Genomic DNA, 14,989 nt, shown 5'->3' on the forward strand with positions numbered 1-14,989 from the left:
CATAGTAAAATAAATTCCATTAAAGGCTATGAGTTTGCTTGAGCTGCCATATTCTGTGACACAAAATGCTGAGACATGGGTTCACATCCTCAATTACCTATAAGGCAAGTTGTTGATCTGAGCTATGCTGCTTTGACAGATATTTCTCCCCATGGAGGCTACTGGAAACTGCTCCTTTAGGCTTCCTTGCAGATACCAATACCTATGAAGCATTGTTTGTGGAAGCAAGTCTCTATACTAAGATTCATGGTAGAGGGAAAATAACATAAAATTACAGAATTATTTCTGTAAGTACAGTGTGATGGACTCATGAAATGTACTAAGGCTGGAGTGAGAAAAGGCCATTCAGCCAATCAGGCCCTTTCCATTTAGACTAAGACTCCCCTCTTCCACTCCCTCCCAGCTGATCCCCTACTTTAAAAAACACAATTCCTTCCTCTACCTCCCTTATAAAAAATACTAACAGCGCTGCTTAATGTCTTTGGTTATGGATTGTTTAAGATTCCTATTCTTGGCTGGGTTAGCAATAGGCAGAGAAATGAAAAATTAGTAGGTAAGTTAACCTAGTCGATGCTTGTGTACTTCCTAGTGGACAGATATAGAGAGGTGCTAACAGGTAACTCTTGGTTGAGGCTCAGCACGGGATTAAAAGGGAAGGCATACCACAAAACCTGCTGAAATACGAGTTAACACTTGAAGCAGGAGTAAAGTTTTCTGTAGAACCACGAATCAGGTACTTTTCACGGCTTAGGAGTCTTGTGCTCCTTGGTGGCACTATTTAATGTCAGTACTTTCCATTTGAAGCACAACAGTTAAGAGAATTAGGGTAAGAAAAATTAAAATGCATTTGTAATTTTTTTTAAACAAATAGCTGTAACACCAATACTTCAGCCTTGCATTAACTAATGGAGCACTGCTCAGTCTGAAGTGGCTTATATCTTCCTTAAAAAGTAAATGAAGATTTGTAAAGTAATAGTAGGCACGAATCTATTTTTGATCAACTGTAGCAGAATACTGTAACTTATCTGCTAAAATCAGGAATTTATTTCCCACCTGTGCTTTATTTTTCTCCTTGAAAGTGTTGACTTCTTCACTGATACATAATTCCACAGCCATTGGATATTTCTCATGGTTATTACTCATATGGTACCTAAGTCTAATCCCGTCCCCATTCATACATACAGACTCTCTGTTGCTGGTCACTTTATAGCAATCAACAGTGGAACCTTGAACAATTTCCACTTCCCTAACCCAGGCCACTAGGGCCATTTCTTGTGTTAGCTGGGTTCAAGAAACTCAGCACAGACCAGCGATTGAACCTGGGAGTTTCAGAGATGAAGATTTTACCTCAGCCACCGGGACATCTGTTCAGAGCTTTATTTTTGTTCAGCAACCTGATTAAAACAAATCACTCCAATTATTCTCATTCCTGATTGTGTGCATGCTTTTATTGAACTGACTCAGCAAAGCTGGTAAATTTGTCCACAACAATAATCCAACTGGCATAACAAACAATTAAGAGGAACTCACGCTCTAGTTATTTTATTATCCCATCAGTTTTTCTAGAAAACTTGCCTGGATTTGAAATGACTGACTCGATATTTTGATCTCATTTCCATGACAAAAGGTCTGTGTCCTGTAAATCCCGTAGAGTATAAAAGCAGCGTCCATGTTTCTCATAGCACAGTTGTTATCAAGGGGACTCCAAAGATGGGAAAAGTAAGTATGACTGAAATGTATCTTTGCCTATTTGTTTAGGTTGTTTAACAAGAAGTTGCACAGTGTTTAAATAGGTTGTCATTTTGATGTCCCAATGGTATCTGACACAAACTATGTACAATGCATTTAGTCAGTCCTTAGCTGTGCCATAATCACATGAGAGAGCTGACAGCCTGCTATTTTCTTGTCCCATGACAATATGCAGCTTGTTGGCACTAAAAGCAGTGTTTGAAAAAAACTGACAGGCTTGTTCAAATTGCCCCTTTGTAAAGAATAGAGCATATAATGGCTAAATGAACATTTTTCAAGGGGGAACAGGTGGCTCCTTCTAATGGCTCAGTTGGTATATAGATTGTTTAGTGTGCTATTGGCCCTAAAAAATAGGACAGTTCAGGTTTCATCCCTGAATTAGCTGACAGCTGGGGCAGTGGTGACACTACTAAGACTAGCCCAGTAACCTGTTAGAAAGAGCGCATAGTGGGTGAGGACAGGATCGGGTTTGATTGTGATGCCCCTCAGGGTGAAATGAAGACTGGCTAGTAGGATTAGCAATCTTGGATGCCTGCTTTGATCTCAGGATTCAATGTCCCAAATACTGGGGTAAGGATTGGGATCGCTGGTTATTATTATTTTCTTATCCAGACCTCCATTTCTCGCTATCGCCTCCTTTATGGTTTATAAGCTTCTTGTTTAATTACCAGGCAGGAGTGCCATATGCCCTACAATATCGAGCCAGTGCAATGTGACAAGTATCTAAACCAGTTGGTCGAAAAGCATGTCTTTTTTTGTTTCTGAAATCTTTTTGCATTCACGAGTGCGAATCAGGCTTTCAAACTTTGGATCCCCCTATCTGCTCCCGTTCACTCCCTGGCTCTGCCCTGAAAACTGGAGAAAAAGAAAAAATGGTGAGATACCTCTCTATTCCATACAGGCTAGATGTATAGCATCATGGAACATCTATATTTTCTCTATTAAAAGTTTTGGCAAACCGTTATATGGATTTAAAACATACTGTTTTGAGATAGTATCCAAAAGTGGCATTGTCTCAGGTTCATTACTGTAAAGCAACCAAGCCTTCAACAAACTTATTCAGCAACACAGTGAAGATTTTGGCTGTCAAATACCTACATATTTTCATATTTACATACCTTATGTTGGGAGAAATTATAAAAGGCTGACCAGTATTAATTTTTTGAAAAACTGTTCCAAAACATGGAAATGGAAGAAAAAGATAACTATCTTAAAGTTCAAAAATAAGTCGAATAACACAAGTTTAATTTTCCCTTACTATTCAATTGTAGATCACTTTCTATGAAGAGAGCAATTTTCTGGGCCGTCACTATGAATGTGACAGCGATTGCTCAGATTTCCACACCTCCATATGCCGCTGTAACTCAATCAAAGTTGAGGGTGGGGCCTGGGCAGCGTACGAGCGGCCTAACTTCACAGGATACTTATACGTTCTTACCAAGGGTGAATATCCTGACTATAAGCGCTGGATGGGATTCAATGATCATATTGCTTCATGCCATAAGATCCAACAAGTAAGTTTATTTTTTTTGTACGCAACCTATAAATATTTGAACCTATGTTTATAGCAGCAGGCTGGTTAAGATCTATGTCAAAAACTAGAATATCCTGTTGACTGTGCATAACTGGTGAACAAAACAATGAATGACATAATTATATGATTAAATTGACATTACACTACTGTGATATTTGCCTCTTCCTCCGTTATAACACAGGTTTAGAATTAAATATCAGTACTACAAAGTTTTCAATATTTGTATACAAAGATGGAACATACTTAATTTTTTTTTTATTCGTTCATGGGATGTGGGCGTCGCTGGCGAGGCCGGCATTTATTACCCATCCCTAATTGCCCTTGAGAAGGTGGTGGTGAGCTGCCTTCTTGAACCGCTGCAGTCCGTGTGGTGACGGTTCTCCCACTGTGCTGTTAGGAAGGGAGTTCCAGGATTTTGACCCGGCGACGATGAAGGAACGGCGATATATTTCCAAGTCAGGATGGTGTGTGACTTGGAGGGGAATGTGCAGGTGGTGTTTTTCCCATGTGCCTGCTGCTCTTGTCCTTCTAGGTGGTAGAGGTCGTGGGTTTGGGAGGTGCTGTCGAAGAAGCCTTGGCGAGTTGCTGCAGTGCATCCTGTGGATGGTTAAAATAGTATTTTATCTTGCAAATAGACAAGATAAAATACTATTTCATCTTGCAAATAGACAAGATAAAATACTATTTCAGCAATTTGAATGAACACTGTACTTATAGCTCAGTAAATAAAAGTTTATTAAAAAAAAGTTAAATAGGGGAATAGCATATGTAAAATTTCCATATTTAATCAACTTTTACATTGTAATATGGGTCTAAGAGCTGATCAAAGCATAAGGAAAGCTGGTTCAGTTTAATCCAACTTGGAGACCCATATTTTTGCATAAAACATTATAATTAGTAGATAATGGTTTTGGAAATATAGACTTGCTCTCCCAACAGCACTGCTGGTCAAGATGGTGAATCGATAGACCAAACAGACCAGTAAGGACCAAGGTACAATCTCAGTCTGTGCTCAGCTCGCTGATCTGAGATAGCCAGGGCAGCAGTAGAGGCACTACAGTCCACCTCAGTGCTCCAGGATAAGTAAGAAGGAAGTTAACAAGATTTCTGCTCCTGATTACTATACAATGATCCCTGCTGGAAATGTGTGGATGTTGGATGAGAACAAGATCAGGCTGTGCCATGATGCCACCTATGTTTAAATAGCCAGTTGGCACAGCCTAGGCTCACAAAATAATGGCAGCTGGGCAAGCACCATAGGGCCATACTCCAACAAGGAGTCATTGCCTTTAAGAGAGAAGGGGAGGAAATTAGCAGAACAAAAACAAAGAACAATGAAATTGAGGCCTTTACTTGTGAATTAATGCCACTTTCTTCACTAATACTTACTTTGTGTTTTGCAGGCAGGCACAGGCAATTACAAGATAAGAATCTGCAATAAGGGCGATTATGAAACTCAAACGATAGAGTATACAGACGACTGTCCATCTATCTTTGAACAATTCCACATTCGAGATATTGACTCCTGTAGTGTCCTGGATGGTGCATGGGTTTTCTATGAACATCCGAATTACCGTGGAAGGCAGTACCTCCTCGAGAAAGGTGTATACCAGAAAGCTGCAGATTGGGGAGCAACCACCTCAACAGTGCAGTCCTTCCGCCGTATCATTGAGTAATTAAGCAAGCAATGTATTTTTTGCATGTTTCAATTTATTGATTTGACTCTAAAGAACATTTAAATAGCATTAATAAATGACATCACTATGTCTATCTCAGAGGAATATTTGCTAAACATGTAGTGTTTGGCTGCAGCTTGTTCTTTGGAGGTAACTGAACTAAACCAATACGCTAACTTATGTCATGACTCTTAATGCTTAAAAGTGCATGTCATGATAGCTGCAAAACAAGTGCCTAGTTAAGCAGCTGGGTAAGGATCAACAGCCTTAGTGATGATGAGCAAATTTTGGAACTGCTATATTTACTCAAATTAAAAAAAAATCTTTTTCTCTGAACTAGGTTCTGTGCTTTTATTTTGTTAAGAATGAAATAAATTGTCACTAGATAATCTGATTTCAATCATCCAAAAAATCTGCTAAGCTTCATACAGTATTTTTCTGCCAGTGGAATTCTGCTTTGGACAGCCATTATCTGGAATTATGTCACTTGTACATATAAATATAAATACAGAGTTAACCATTTCTTCCTAAATAAAAGGACGTGTTAAGCTCTGGCTGTAACCTGCACGCTGGTACCTCTACAATCTTACTAAGTCTTCCTGTGCTTCCAGTAATCACAAGGGTCAATTTCATGAGACATGAAGGTCATGAGACTTGCCATCAAGGCAGCACTTGACCGAGTGTGGCGTCAAGGAGCCCTGGTAAAATTGAAGCCAATGGGAATCAGGGGGAAAACTCTCCAGTGGCTGGTGTCATACCTAGCACAAAAGAAGATGGTAGTGGTTGTTGGAGGCCAATCAGCTCAGCCCCAGGACATCACTGCAGGAGTTCCTCAGGGCAGTGTCCTAGGCCCAACCATCTTCAGCTGCTTCATCAATGACCTTACCTCCATCATAAAGTCAGAAGTGGGGATGTTTGCTAATGATTGCACAGTGTTCAGCTCCATTCGCAATTCCTCAGCTAATGAAGCAGTCCGTGCCTGCATGCAGCAAGACCTGGACAACATCCAGGCTTGGGCTGATAAGTGGCGAGTAACATTCACGCCAGACAAGTGCCAGGCAATGACCATCTCCAATAAGACAGAGTCTAACCACCTCCACTTGACATTCAATGGCATTACCATCACCAAATCCCCCACCATCAACATCCTGGGGGGTCATCATTGACCAGTAACTTAACTGGACCAGCCACATTAATACTGTGGCGACAAGAGCAGGTCAGAGGCTGGGTATTCTGCAGGGGAGTGACTCGCCTCATGACTCCCCAAAGCCTTTCCACCATCTACAAGGCACAAGTCAGGAGTATGATGGAATACTCTCCACTTGCCTGGATGAATGCATCTCCAACAACACTCAAGAAGCTCGTCACCATCCAAGACAAAGCAGCCCACTTGATTGGCACCCCATCCACCACCCTAAACATGCACTCCCTCCACCACCAACGCAACATGGCTGCAGTGTGTACCATCCACAGGATGCACTGCAACAACTCACCAAGGATTCTTCGACAGCACATCCAAAACCTGCGACCTCTACCACCTAGAAGGACAAGGGCAGCAGGCACATGGGAACACCACCACCTACAGGTTCCCCTCCAAGTCACACACCATTCTGACTTGGAAGTATATTGCCGTTACTTCATCGTTGCTGGGCCAAATTCTTGGAACTCCCTTCCTAACAGCACTGTGGGAGTACTTTCACCACACGGACTGCAGCGGTTCAAGGTGGCTCAACACCACCTTCTCAAGGGCAATTAGGGATGGGCAATAAATTCTGGCCTTGCCAGCAATGCCCACGTTCCATGAATGAATGAATGAATAAAATATAACATCTAGCTTTGGTCTAATTATCCCTAGCTGCACAATTTTTTTTGTTCCAATTCATTTAATTTAATTTTTCTTTTAAACTTATGATATAAGGAAGCATCCTCTACCAGGAATACCCGAGGGTAGGCGGGGCTTCGGTTTAACATCTCATCCAAAGGACAGAAACTACAACAGTACAGCACTCCCTCGGTACTGCACTGAAGTGCCAGACTAGATTAAGTGCTCAAGTCTCTGAACCCACAACCTACCTACTCAGAGGCGAGAGTGCTAACACTAAGCCACGGTTGACACTTTTCGACTCAGACAACTACGCGTCTGGCAGATAATCCTCCAATTGAGAAACTCTGGGCTTTTCCTCATCCCCTATCCCACTTATATCATGGAAGAGCCGTTATCACCAGGTCCAGTCAAAGGGAACTGTCATTGTTATACCCAGTCATATACTGCTGCATCAATCCTACAAGGTCTCTATGGGCAAAGAAGTAATTGGTCCAGGAGTATGTAGGAGAAATCCTCTTTCATTCATTTGTGCCTCTACAAAAATTAATAGATCCCTCTCCATTACATTATCCTTGCAAAATCCAGACATGCTCTAGAAGCTCTTACGAGAAGCAGGCAGCCTCTTGTCCTCTGGGTACTGTTGATAATTAAGATTTTCCCCAGTTATAATCCAGGATATATAAATAGGGGGCCAAGGAAAACATGGCAGTTGGAGTTCGCTGCAAGCACACACTTCTAAGCCGTGCCAGCACAACCCCTGAATGCTACATTCCTACTGTTTGGATCTATAGGAACGGCAATCTCCAGTGGATCGATTGGACCATTCCACATATTTGAGCACCCTTTGAGAGGAAGCGATAGCTTATCCATTCCAAATTCAATTGGAGCGTCTGTCAAGAATCAGGTGAGTCTCCTGGACAAACCTGCTCTCCTTTTGGAAAAATGTGACTTAACTAAAGTGATTTCAGGTACTTCTATAGAAATCTCTCACCATTTCACATTGATACCCTTCAGGGTAATTAAAATTTGCACATCACTGCAGTCCTACTGTAGGAGGAAATATATAGGTGAACTGTTCGCCAAACAGGATCATCAGCTCCAGTGCAGTTTTATTAACATCCTGAGCAAGTTCAACTTCTTCAACTATCCCATATTATTGTTCAGATCTTTTCAAGTCAACTCTTTTATATTTTTATGCCAACTTCCAATTAAAAAGTGCACTTAAACGAGATAGGACGTCTGAGATGTAAGATCATCATGACATCATAGATCTAGCTCACTGAAGGCATCTTCATGGATGTGCCAAAGTGTGGTTGAACTTGCCATATATTTCTCAAGTTAATGGCGGGTTGGGGGCGGGTCGGAGTTGAAAATAGTTGTTTTTTGGGTAGCAACTGCAAAATTTTCGGACTTTGCATTTCCAGCGGGAAGCCTATACTTTTACGCTCCCAAGTTTAACCCGGAAATAAAGCTGGGTTGCGGTCGCGACCCAAAAAACAACTATTTTCAACTCCCTCCCACCCGTTCTTGGGGGTTAAAATCACCCCCAATGTGTTTGTAGACAGACTAACCAGTGAGTTCCACCTCACTTTGAGGTATAGGATAGAAAGATAAAATACCAACAGTTTGATTGTTTTCCAAAATTTTATTTTTTACTTTCGTGAAGAGCAGCAAAATATCAGTTACCCTGTTTGAGCTTTACGGTCTCCAGGACCGAACTACTCTCATGGATAACACTGGTTTCTTTAACGTATAAAATTGAGAGAGCTCTTGATTCTTTTTGGTCAATTGTACATTGAGATATAGAAATGAGTTGCATTTATTAAATCTTGGCCAGCAGTTTGTGAACGTGTTCTTGGTGGGTGAATCTGACTAATTCATTAAGATGAAACTGAAATCTTCACTACACTACCAAGGTTCCATTTTGTGAAAAAGCATTCATTCTTAGAAAATGGAAATGGGAAATGGCTACAAAATATAAAAACATCTGCAATTTTACACCATTTTAAAATTAATTTTCTTCCCAATATTATAACTCCTTCTGTCTTTTTACCGTTCCCTAACTCAAAGTTGGCAGGCAAATGTTACTTTCAACTATCTTCAAATGCAGCCAATTACAGGTTGACCTATCCTTTCATGAATCTTGTGGGGATAGAGTGAGTGTTCACATTGCAACTCCCCAGTGGCAATTTTGAAATTATTATGGGGAAATTCACTTCCTAATACACAGCTCAACTCCAAATTACATTTCCATTGTGCTAACCCAAAAAATAACTTTTATATTTGAAATTTGCATTGATCCCTGAAAAAATATGGATACATATATGAAGCCAAAGATAAAAGTGTAACAATGTTCATTTTGATGGTAATGACTGAGGATTGAAGACTGACCCTTAAGTTCACAATGTTTCACATGAAGCTTTCACTAAATTCGACAGAACTAGCTGTTGGTTCATGGCTTCAAAGATCTCCAAGAGAGGTCAGATTTGACTAATGAAGCTTCTGATTGAACTCTGGCTGTGCTTTGTGCCTCAAAGTGTGCTTGTTCATCTGATCGCAGGTAGCTGCAGCAAAACTGGTTGGTGATTCAGATGAGTTCCAAATGAGAAGCAGTTCCCTCCTCCTCCTATAACCAGCACTTGGTGCTCCTCCGCTAACAACACACTACTGTGATTGTGCAACATTAGAGGCCATTTCACAAGATTCTGCAAGCAAGGAGGAAATAATTAACAAGCCGCCTGAACATCAATACTAAATTAGAAGTCTTGCATATGATGCACAGTTTCTCGCCACATTATCCTTACTCTTGTGTCATGATTTTTGATTAGTGTCTTATGCCATCATTTATAATGCAAAAATCCCTGGCTAACATTTATAACGGAAAACCCAATGTCAACATTTGGCTGTCATATTGTGGTTGCAGGCCTCTGGGCATTAGGCGGTGCTATGGCAAGAGTTGCTTATGTGTAACTGCCATTTTGTTTCCCACCTGATTTTCATTTGATTAAAAACTAATTTTCAAGGCACTCTGGACTCCTACACTGACCCAGCCCTTTTCAGGTGCCTGATTCCGGGTCTTAGACGACAACCTACCCATTCCCCACCCACTAGTGGTTGTGCCTACCACCTTAAGCCTTGAGCTCCCTACATCACCTTCAACCCCTGACCTCTCCCCCACTTCTTGACTCTCTGACCCACTTCCCTACCTCCATATGATGTATTTTCCCCAGTCACTAATGTGAATGAAAAGGTCAGCACGAGTGCAAATGCTATTTCATACTTGAACCAACCTTTTCATTCATATTTGCAACTAGAAGAAAATATACCCCCATGTCTCCAGTTACCTGGGACCAATAACATGTCAGAAAACTTTATGTTACGAGCTACCTTGAAGTTGAAACACAACTAGGCAGCTATGTAGTGAAACTTGCCTACAAGTTATGCCATTGACTGTTACCAAAAGGACTAAAACAAGCAAACATGCTGGAGAGACAAATTCCTGAACCAAATGCAACAGAGATATTTTCTTCTCATCTGATATATGGCTTGAACCGTTATTACTTACAGTGTCAATGCAGTAGTCAAAACACTCTCCTGTTTTTAGGTCAATAAAAGTTACTTGAGGGATTGAATCAGAGTGGATTGACACTCCTCCCAGTAAAAGAAGTTTATCATCAAGAATGTGGGCTGTGTGCGAGTACCTGAAAAGTAACCGTAAATGATCAAACTCCAACAAACTCGTTGGGGGCAATTTTAACCCTACACGCCCTCAAGCCCCCTGGATCCTGCCGCCCGCCCCAAGCCGGCGGGATCTTTCTTTAAATATGCAGATCAAGGTCCAATGATGTTCTCGGGCCCCGACTGCAATTTTAACTCAGGCCTGAGCATGGAAGCCACTTTGACTTTCCCGCCGGGCTGAATAGTCAGAACTTGCCGGAAAGATGAAGAGGCCCAAACAGGTATGTTTTTTACTTTACTTTGTGGGGCCAGGAGGAACAGGACATACCCCCTTCCCTCTCTGCCCTGAACTCCCCCCTCCTCTTTCCTCCCATGAGACTCTCCCAAACCCCCTTCCCCATACTTACCTGAATGGCGACAGCAGCCATGGGCTGCCCAAGTTTCTGGAGGCCAGCAGATACTTCCTGACCAATTCCCATCTGTTCTAGGCAGGAAGTGGATCTGTGGCATGTTAATGAGGCCCGGGAGTTAAAATAGTCCAACTCACCTCTCCACCCATCCACCAAAAACCCGCCGGAGTTAAAATTAGTGCCCATGTGTGCCCACATAAACTTTTCAGTTTTCCCAAGCTACAGTACATTATTTAATAGGAAGGGTTTTTTTGTACAATTTGTTTAGATTTTACAGGATATAGCTGTGAATAATGATGACTGCTCTTTAAAGTGTAAAAATTCACACTAGTTCTTAGCAGAGGCAGCTTTACTCTGCATCTAACCATGCTGTGCCTGATGCTAACAACAAGTGACAAAAATGAAAAAAAGTGTTCTATTTTTCAGCACTAACATCTTTCACTTTGATGAGAACAAAAATTCACCAAATATATGTACTAAATAGAATTGAAAGGGATAACAAGTAGGCTAAAAGTAAAGGATTAATCACAATTTGAATGCACATAACAAGCAAAGAAATAAACCCACATTCATATAATACGTTATTCCAACTGTCAAAAAAGTCTCAATGTGCTTCTCAGTCAATGAATAGAGTATAATAAACGTTGTAATCTTTACATTAACCTTGATTAAACTGATTGTCAGAAATTTAAAACCTGGGAACAACCAAGCTGAGAGGAGCGGAGCCGAGCGGAGGGAGCGTCCGATAAAAGGCGGGATTTCAGAGCGCTGAGAGGAGCCGAGCGGAGGGAGCGTCCGATAAAAGGCGGGATTTCAGAGCGCTGAGAACAGCTGAGAGGAGCCGAGCCGAGCAGAGGGAGCGTCCGATAAAAGGCGGGATTTCAGAGCGCTGAGAACAGCTGAGAGGAGCCGAGCGGAGGGAGCGTCCGATAAAAGGCGGGATTTCAGAGCGCTGAGAACAGCTGAGAGGAGCCGAGCCGAGCGGAGGGAGCGTCCGATAAAAGGCGGGATTTCAGAGCGCTGAGAACAGCTGAGAGGAGCCGAGCCGAGCGGAGGGAGCGTCCGATAAAAGGCGGGATTTCAGAGCGCTGAGAACAGCTGAGAGGAGCCGAGCCGAGCGGAGGGAGCGTCCGATAAAAGGCGGGATTTCAGAGCGCTGAGAGGAGCCGAGCGGAGGGAGCGTCCGATAAAAGGCGGGATTTCAGAGCGCTGAGAACAGCTGAGAGGAGCCGAGCCGAGCGGAGGGAGCGTCCGATAAAAGGCGGGATTTCAGAGCGCTGAGAGGAGCCGAGCGGAGCTGCGACCGAGTTCGAAGTGACGTCAGGAATCAGATCGGGACGCGACACAGGGGAGGCACCTGATTGGGGAGTAGGTTCAGGTGAGTATTTCTACTTATCTACAGTAACTAAAGTAAAAGGAAAGGGAAGGTCTGCAGGTCTTATAGGAAGTAGCGTTTATTTTTTAGTGAATCAAGGTCCCTAGTGTAGTTAACATTCTCTAAATTGAGAACAATTTAAAGGAGTAAACTCCTTAAAGGGAGTGGTAAGTAGTTTTTCTTTCCTTTTTTTTCTCTTGACATTGTAGTTGTTCTTAAGCTAATTTAAGGGTTAAGTCATGGCAGGAGATCCCAGGGCCGTGTCATGTTCCTCTTGTGGGATGTGGGAATTCAGGGCTCCTTCCTGTATCCCTGATTCCTTCACCTGCGGGAAGTGTGTCCAGCTGCAGCTATTGTTTGACCGCTTGACGGCTCTGGAGCTGCGGATGGACTCACTTTGGAGCATCCGCGATGCTGAGAAAGTCGTGGATAGCACGTTCAGTGAGTTGGTCACACCGCAGATAAAAATTACTGAGGGAGATAGTGAATGGGTGACCAACAGACAGAGGAAGAGTAGGAAGGCAGTGCAGGGGTCCCCTGCGGTCATCTCCCTCCAAAACAGGTATACCGTTTTGGATACTGTTGGCGGAGATGGCTCACCAGGGGAAGGTGGCAGTGGCCAGGTTCATGGCACCGTAGCTGGCTCTGCTGCACAGGAGGGCAGGAAAAAGAGTGGCAGAGCTATAGTGATAGGGGACTCGATTGTAAGGGGAATAGACAGGCGTTTCTGCGGACGCAACCGAGACTCCAGGATGGTATGTTGCCTCCCTGGTGCAAGGGTCAAGGATGTCTCGGAGCGGCTGCAGGACATTCTGGAGGGGGAGGGTGAACAGCCAGTTGTCGTGGTGCATATAGGCACCAACGATATAGGTAAAAAACAGGATGAGGTCCTACAAGCTGAATTTAGGGAGTTAGGAGTTAAACTAAAGAGTAGGACCTCAAAGGTAGTAATCTCAGGATTGCTACCAGTGCCACGGGTTAGTCAGAGTAGGAATGACAGGATAGCTAAGATGAATACGTGGCTTGAGAGATGGTGCAAGCTGGAGGGATTCAAATTCCTGGGCCATTGGAACCGGTTCTGGGGGAGGTGGGACCAGTACAAATTGGACGGTCTGCATCTGGGCAGGACTGGAACCAATGTCCTAGGGGGAGTGTTTGCCAGTGCTGTTGGGGAGGGTTTAAACTAATGTGGCAGGGGGATGGGAACCGATGCAGGAAGTCAGTGGGAAATAAAGTGGTGACAGAAACAAAAGGCAGTAAGGGAGAGTGTACAGAACATGACCAGACAGATGGTCTGAGAAAGCAGGGCAAAGACCAAGGGAAGTCTAGATTAAACTGCATTTATTTCAATGCAAGAAGTCTGATGGGCAAGGCAGATGAACTCAGGGCATGGATGGGTACATGGGACTGGGATGTTATAGCTATTACTGAAACATGGCTAAGGGAGGGGCAGGACTGGCAGCTCAATGTTCCAGGGTACAGATGCTATAGGAAAGATAGAGCAGGAGGTAAGAGAGGAGGGGGAGTTGCGTTCTTGATTAGGGAGAACATCACGGCAGTAGTGAGAGGGGATATATCCGAGGGTTCGCCCACTGAGTCCATATGGGTAGAACTGAAAAATAAGAAGGGAGAGATCACTTTGATAGGATTGTACTACAGACCCCCAAATAGTCAACGGGAAATTGAGGAGCAAATATGTAAGGAGATTACAGACAGCTGCAAGAAAAATAGGGTGGTAATAGTAGGGGACTTTAACTTTCCCAACATTGACTGGGACAGCCATAGCATTAGGGGCTTGGATGGAGAGAAATTTGTTGAGTGTATTCAGGAGGAATTTCTCATTCAGTATGTGGATGGCCCGACTAGAGAGGGGGCAAAACTTGACCTCCTCTTGGGAAATAAGGAAGGGCAGGTGACAGAAGTGTTAGTGAGGGATCACTTTGGGACCAGTGATCATAATTCCATTAGTTTTAAGATAGCTATGGAGAAGGATAGGTCTGGCCCAAAAGTTAAAATTCTAAATTGGGGAAAGGCCAATTTTGATGGTATTAGACAGGAACTTTCAGAAGTTGATTGGGAGAGTCTGTTGGCAGGCAAAGGGACGTCTGGTAAGTGGGAGGCTTTCAAAAGTGTGTTAACCAGGGTTCAGGGTAAGCACATTCCTTATAAAGTGAAGGGCAAGGCTGGTAGAAGTAGGGAACCTTGGATGACTCGGGAGATTGAGGCACTAGTCAAAAATAAGAAGGAGGCATATGACATGCATAGGCAGCTGGGATCAAGTGGATCCCTTGAAGAGTATAGAGATTGCCGGAGTAGAGTTAAGAGAGAAATCAGGAGGGCAAAAAGGGGATGTGAGATTGCTTTGGCAGATCAGGCAAAGGTGAATCCAAAGAGCTTCTACAAATACATAAAGGGCAAAAGGGTAACTAGGGAGAGAGTAGGGCCTCTTAAGGATCAACAAGGTCATCTAAGTGCGGAACCACAAGAGATGGGTGAGATCCTGAATGAATATTTCACATCGGTATTTACGGTTGAGAAAGGCATGGATGTTAGGGAACTTGGGGAAATAAATAGTGATGTCTTGAGGAGTGTACATATTACAGAGAGGGAGGTGCTGGAAGTCTTAACGCGCATCAAGGTAGATAAATCTCCGGGACCTGATGAAATGTATCCCAGGACGTTATGGGAGGTTAGGGAGGAAATTGCGGGTCCCCTAGCAGAGATATTTGAATCATCCACCGC

At 43.1% G+C, this 14,989-nt stretch overlaps 2 protein-coding genes across 3 annotated transcripts in view; one reads left to right on the forward strand and one right to left on the reverse strand.

Annotated features, from left to right (window-relative positions):
* Positions 1-1,617: 1,617 nt before the first annotated feature.
* On the forward strand, positions 1,618-5,236 carry LOC137324013 (gamma-crystallin S-like). The gene is given in 3 exon segments (XM_067988182.1): positions 1,618-1,719; positions 3,003-3,263; positions 4,687-5,236. Coding segments are annotated over 3 exon segments (636 nt in total). The 3' UTR covers positions 4,960-5,236.
* Positions 5,237-8,409: 3,173 nt separating this feature from the next.
* Positions 8,410-14,989, reverse strand: part of lcmt2 (leucine carboxyl methyltransferase 2) — a 38,321-nt gene continuing 31,741 nt past the window's right edge. For both annotated transcript variants that reach the window (XM_067987842.1, XM_067987843.1), the window contains exons 13-14: positions 10,350-10,485; positions 8,410-9,489 (exon numbers count right to left, since the gene is read on the reverse strand). In XM_067987842.1, the coding sequence (XP_067843943.1) occupies positions 9,331-9,489; positions 10,350-10,485 (295 nt within the window). In that variant the 3' untranslated portion in view covers positions 8,410-9,330. The remainder of the gene's footprint in view (positions 9,490-10,349; positions 10,486-14,989) is intronic.

This window comes from Heptranchias perlo, chromosome 7, assembly GCF_035084215.1.
Source record: "Heptranchias perlo isolate sHepPer1 chromosome 7, sHepPer1.hap1, whole genome shotgun sequence".
NCBI classification, from domain to species: domain Eukaryota; kingdom Metazoa; phylum Chordata; class Chondrichthyes; order Hexanchiformes; family Hexanchidae; genus Heptranchias; species Heptranchias perlo.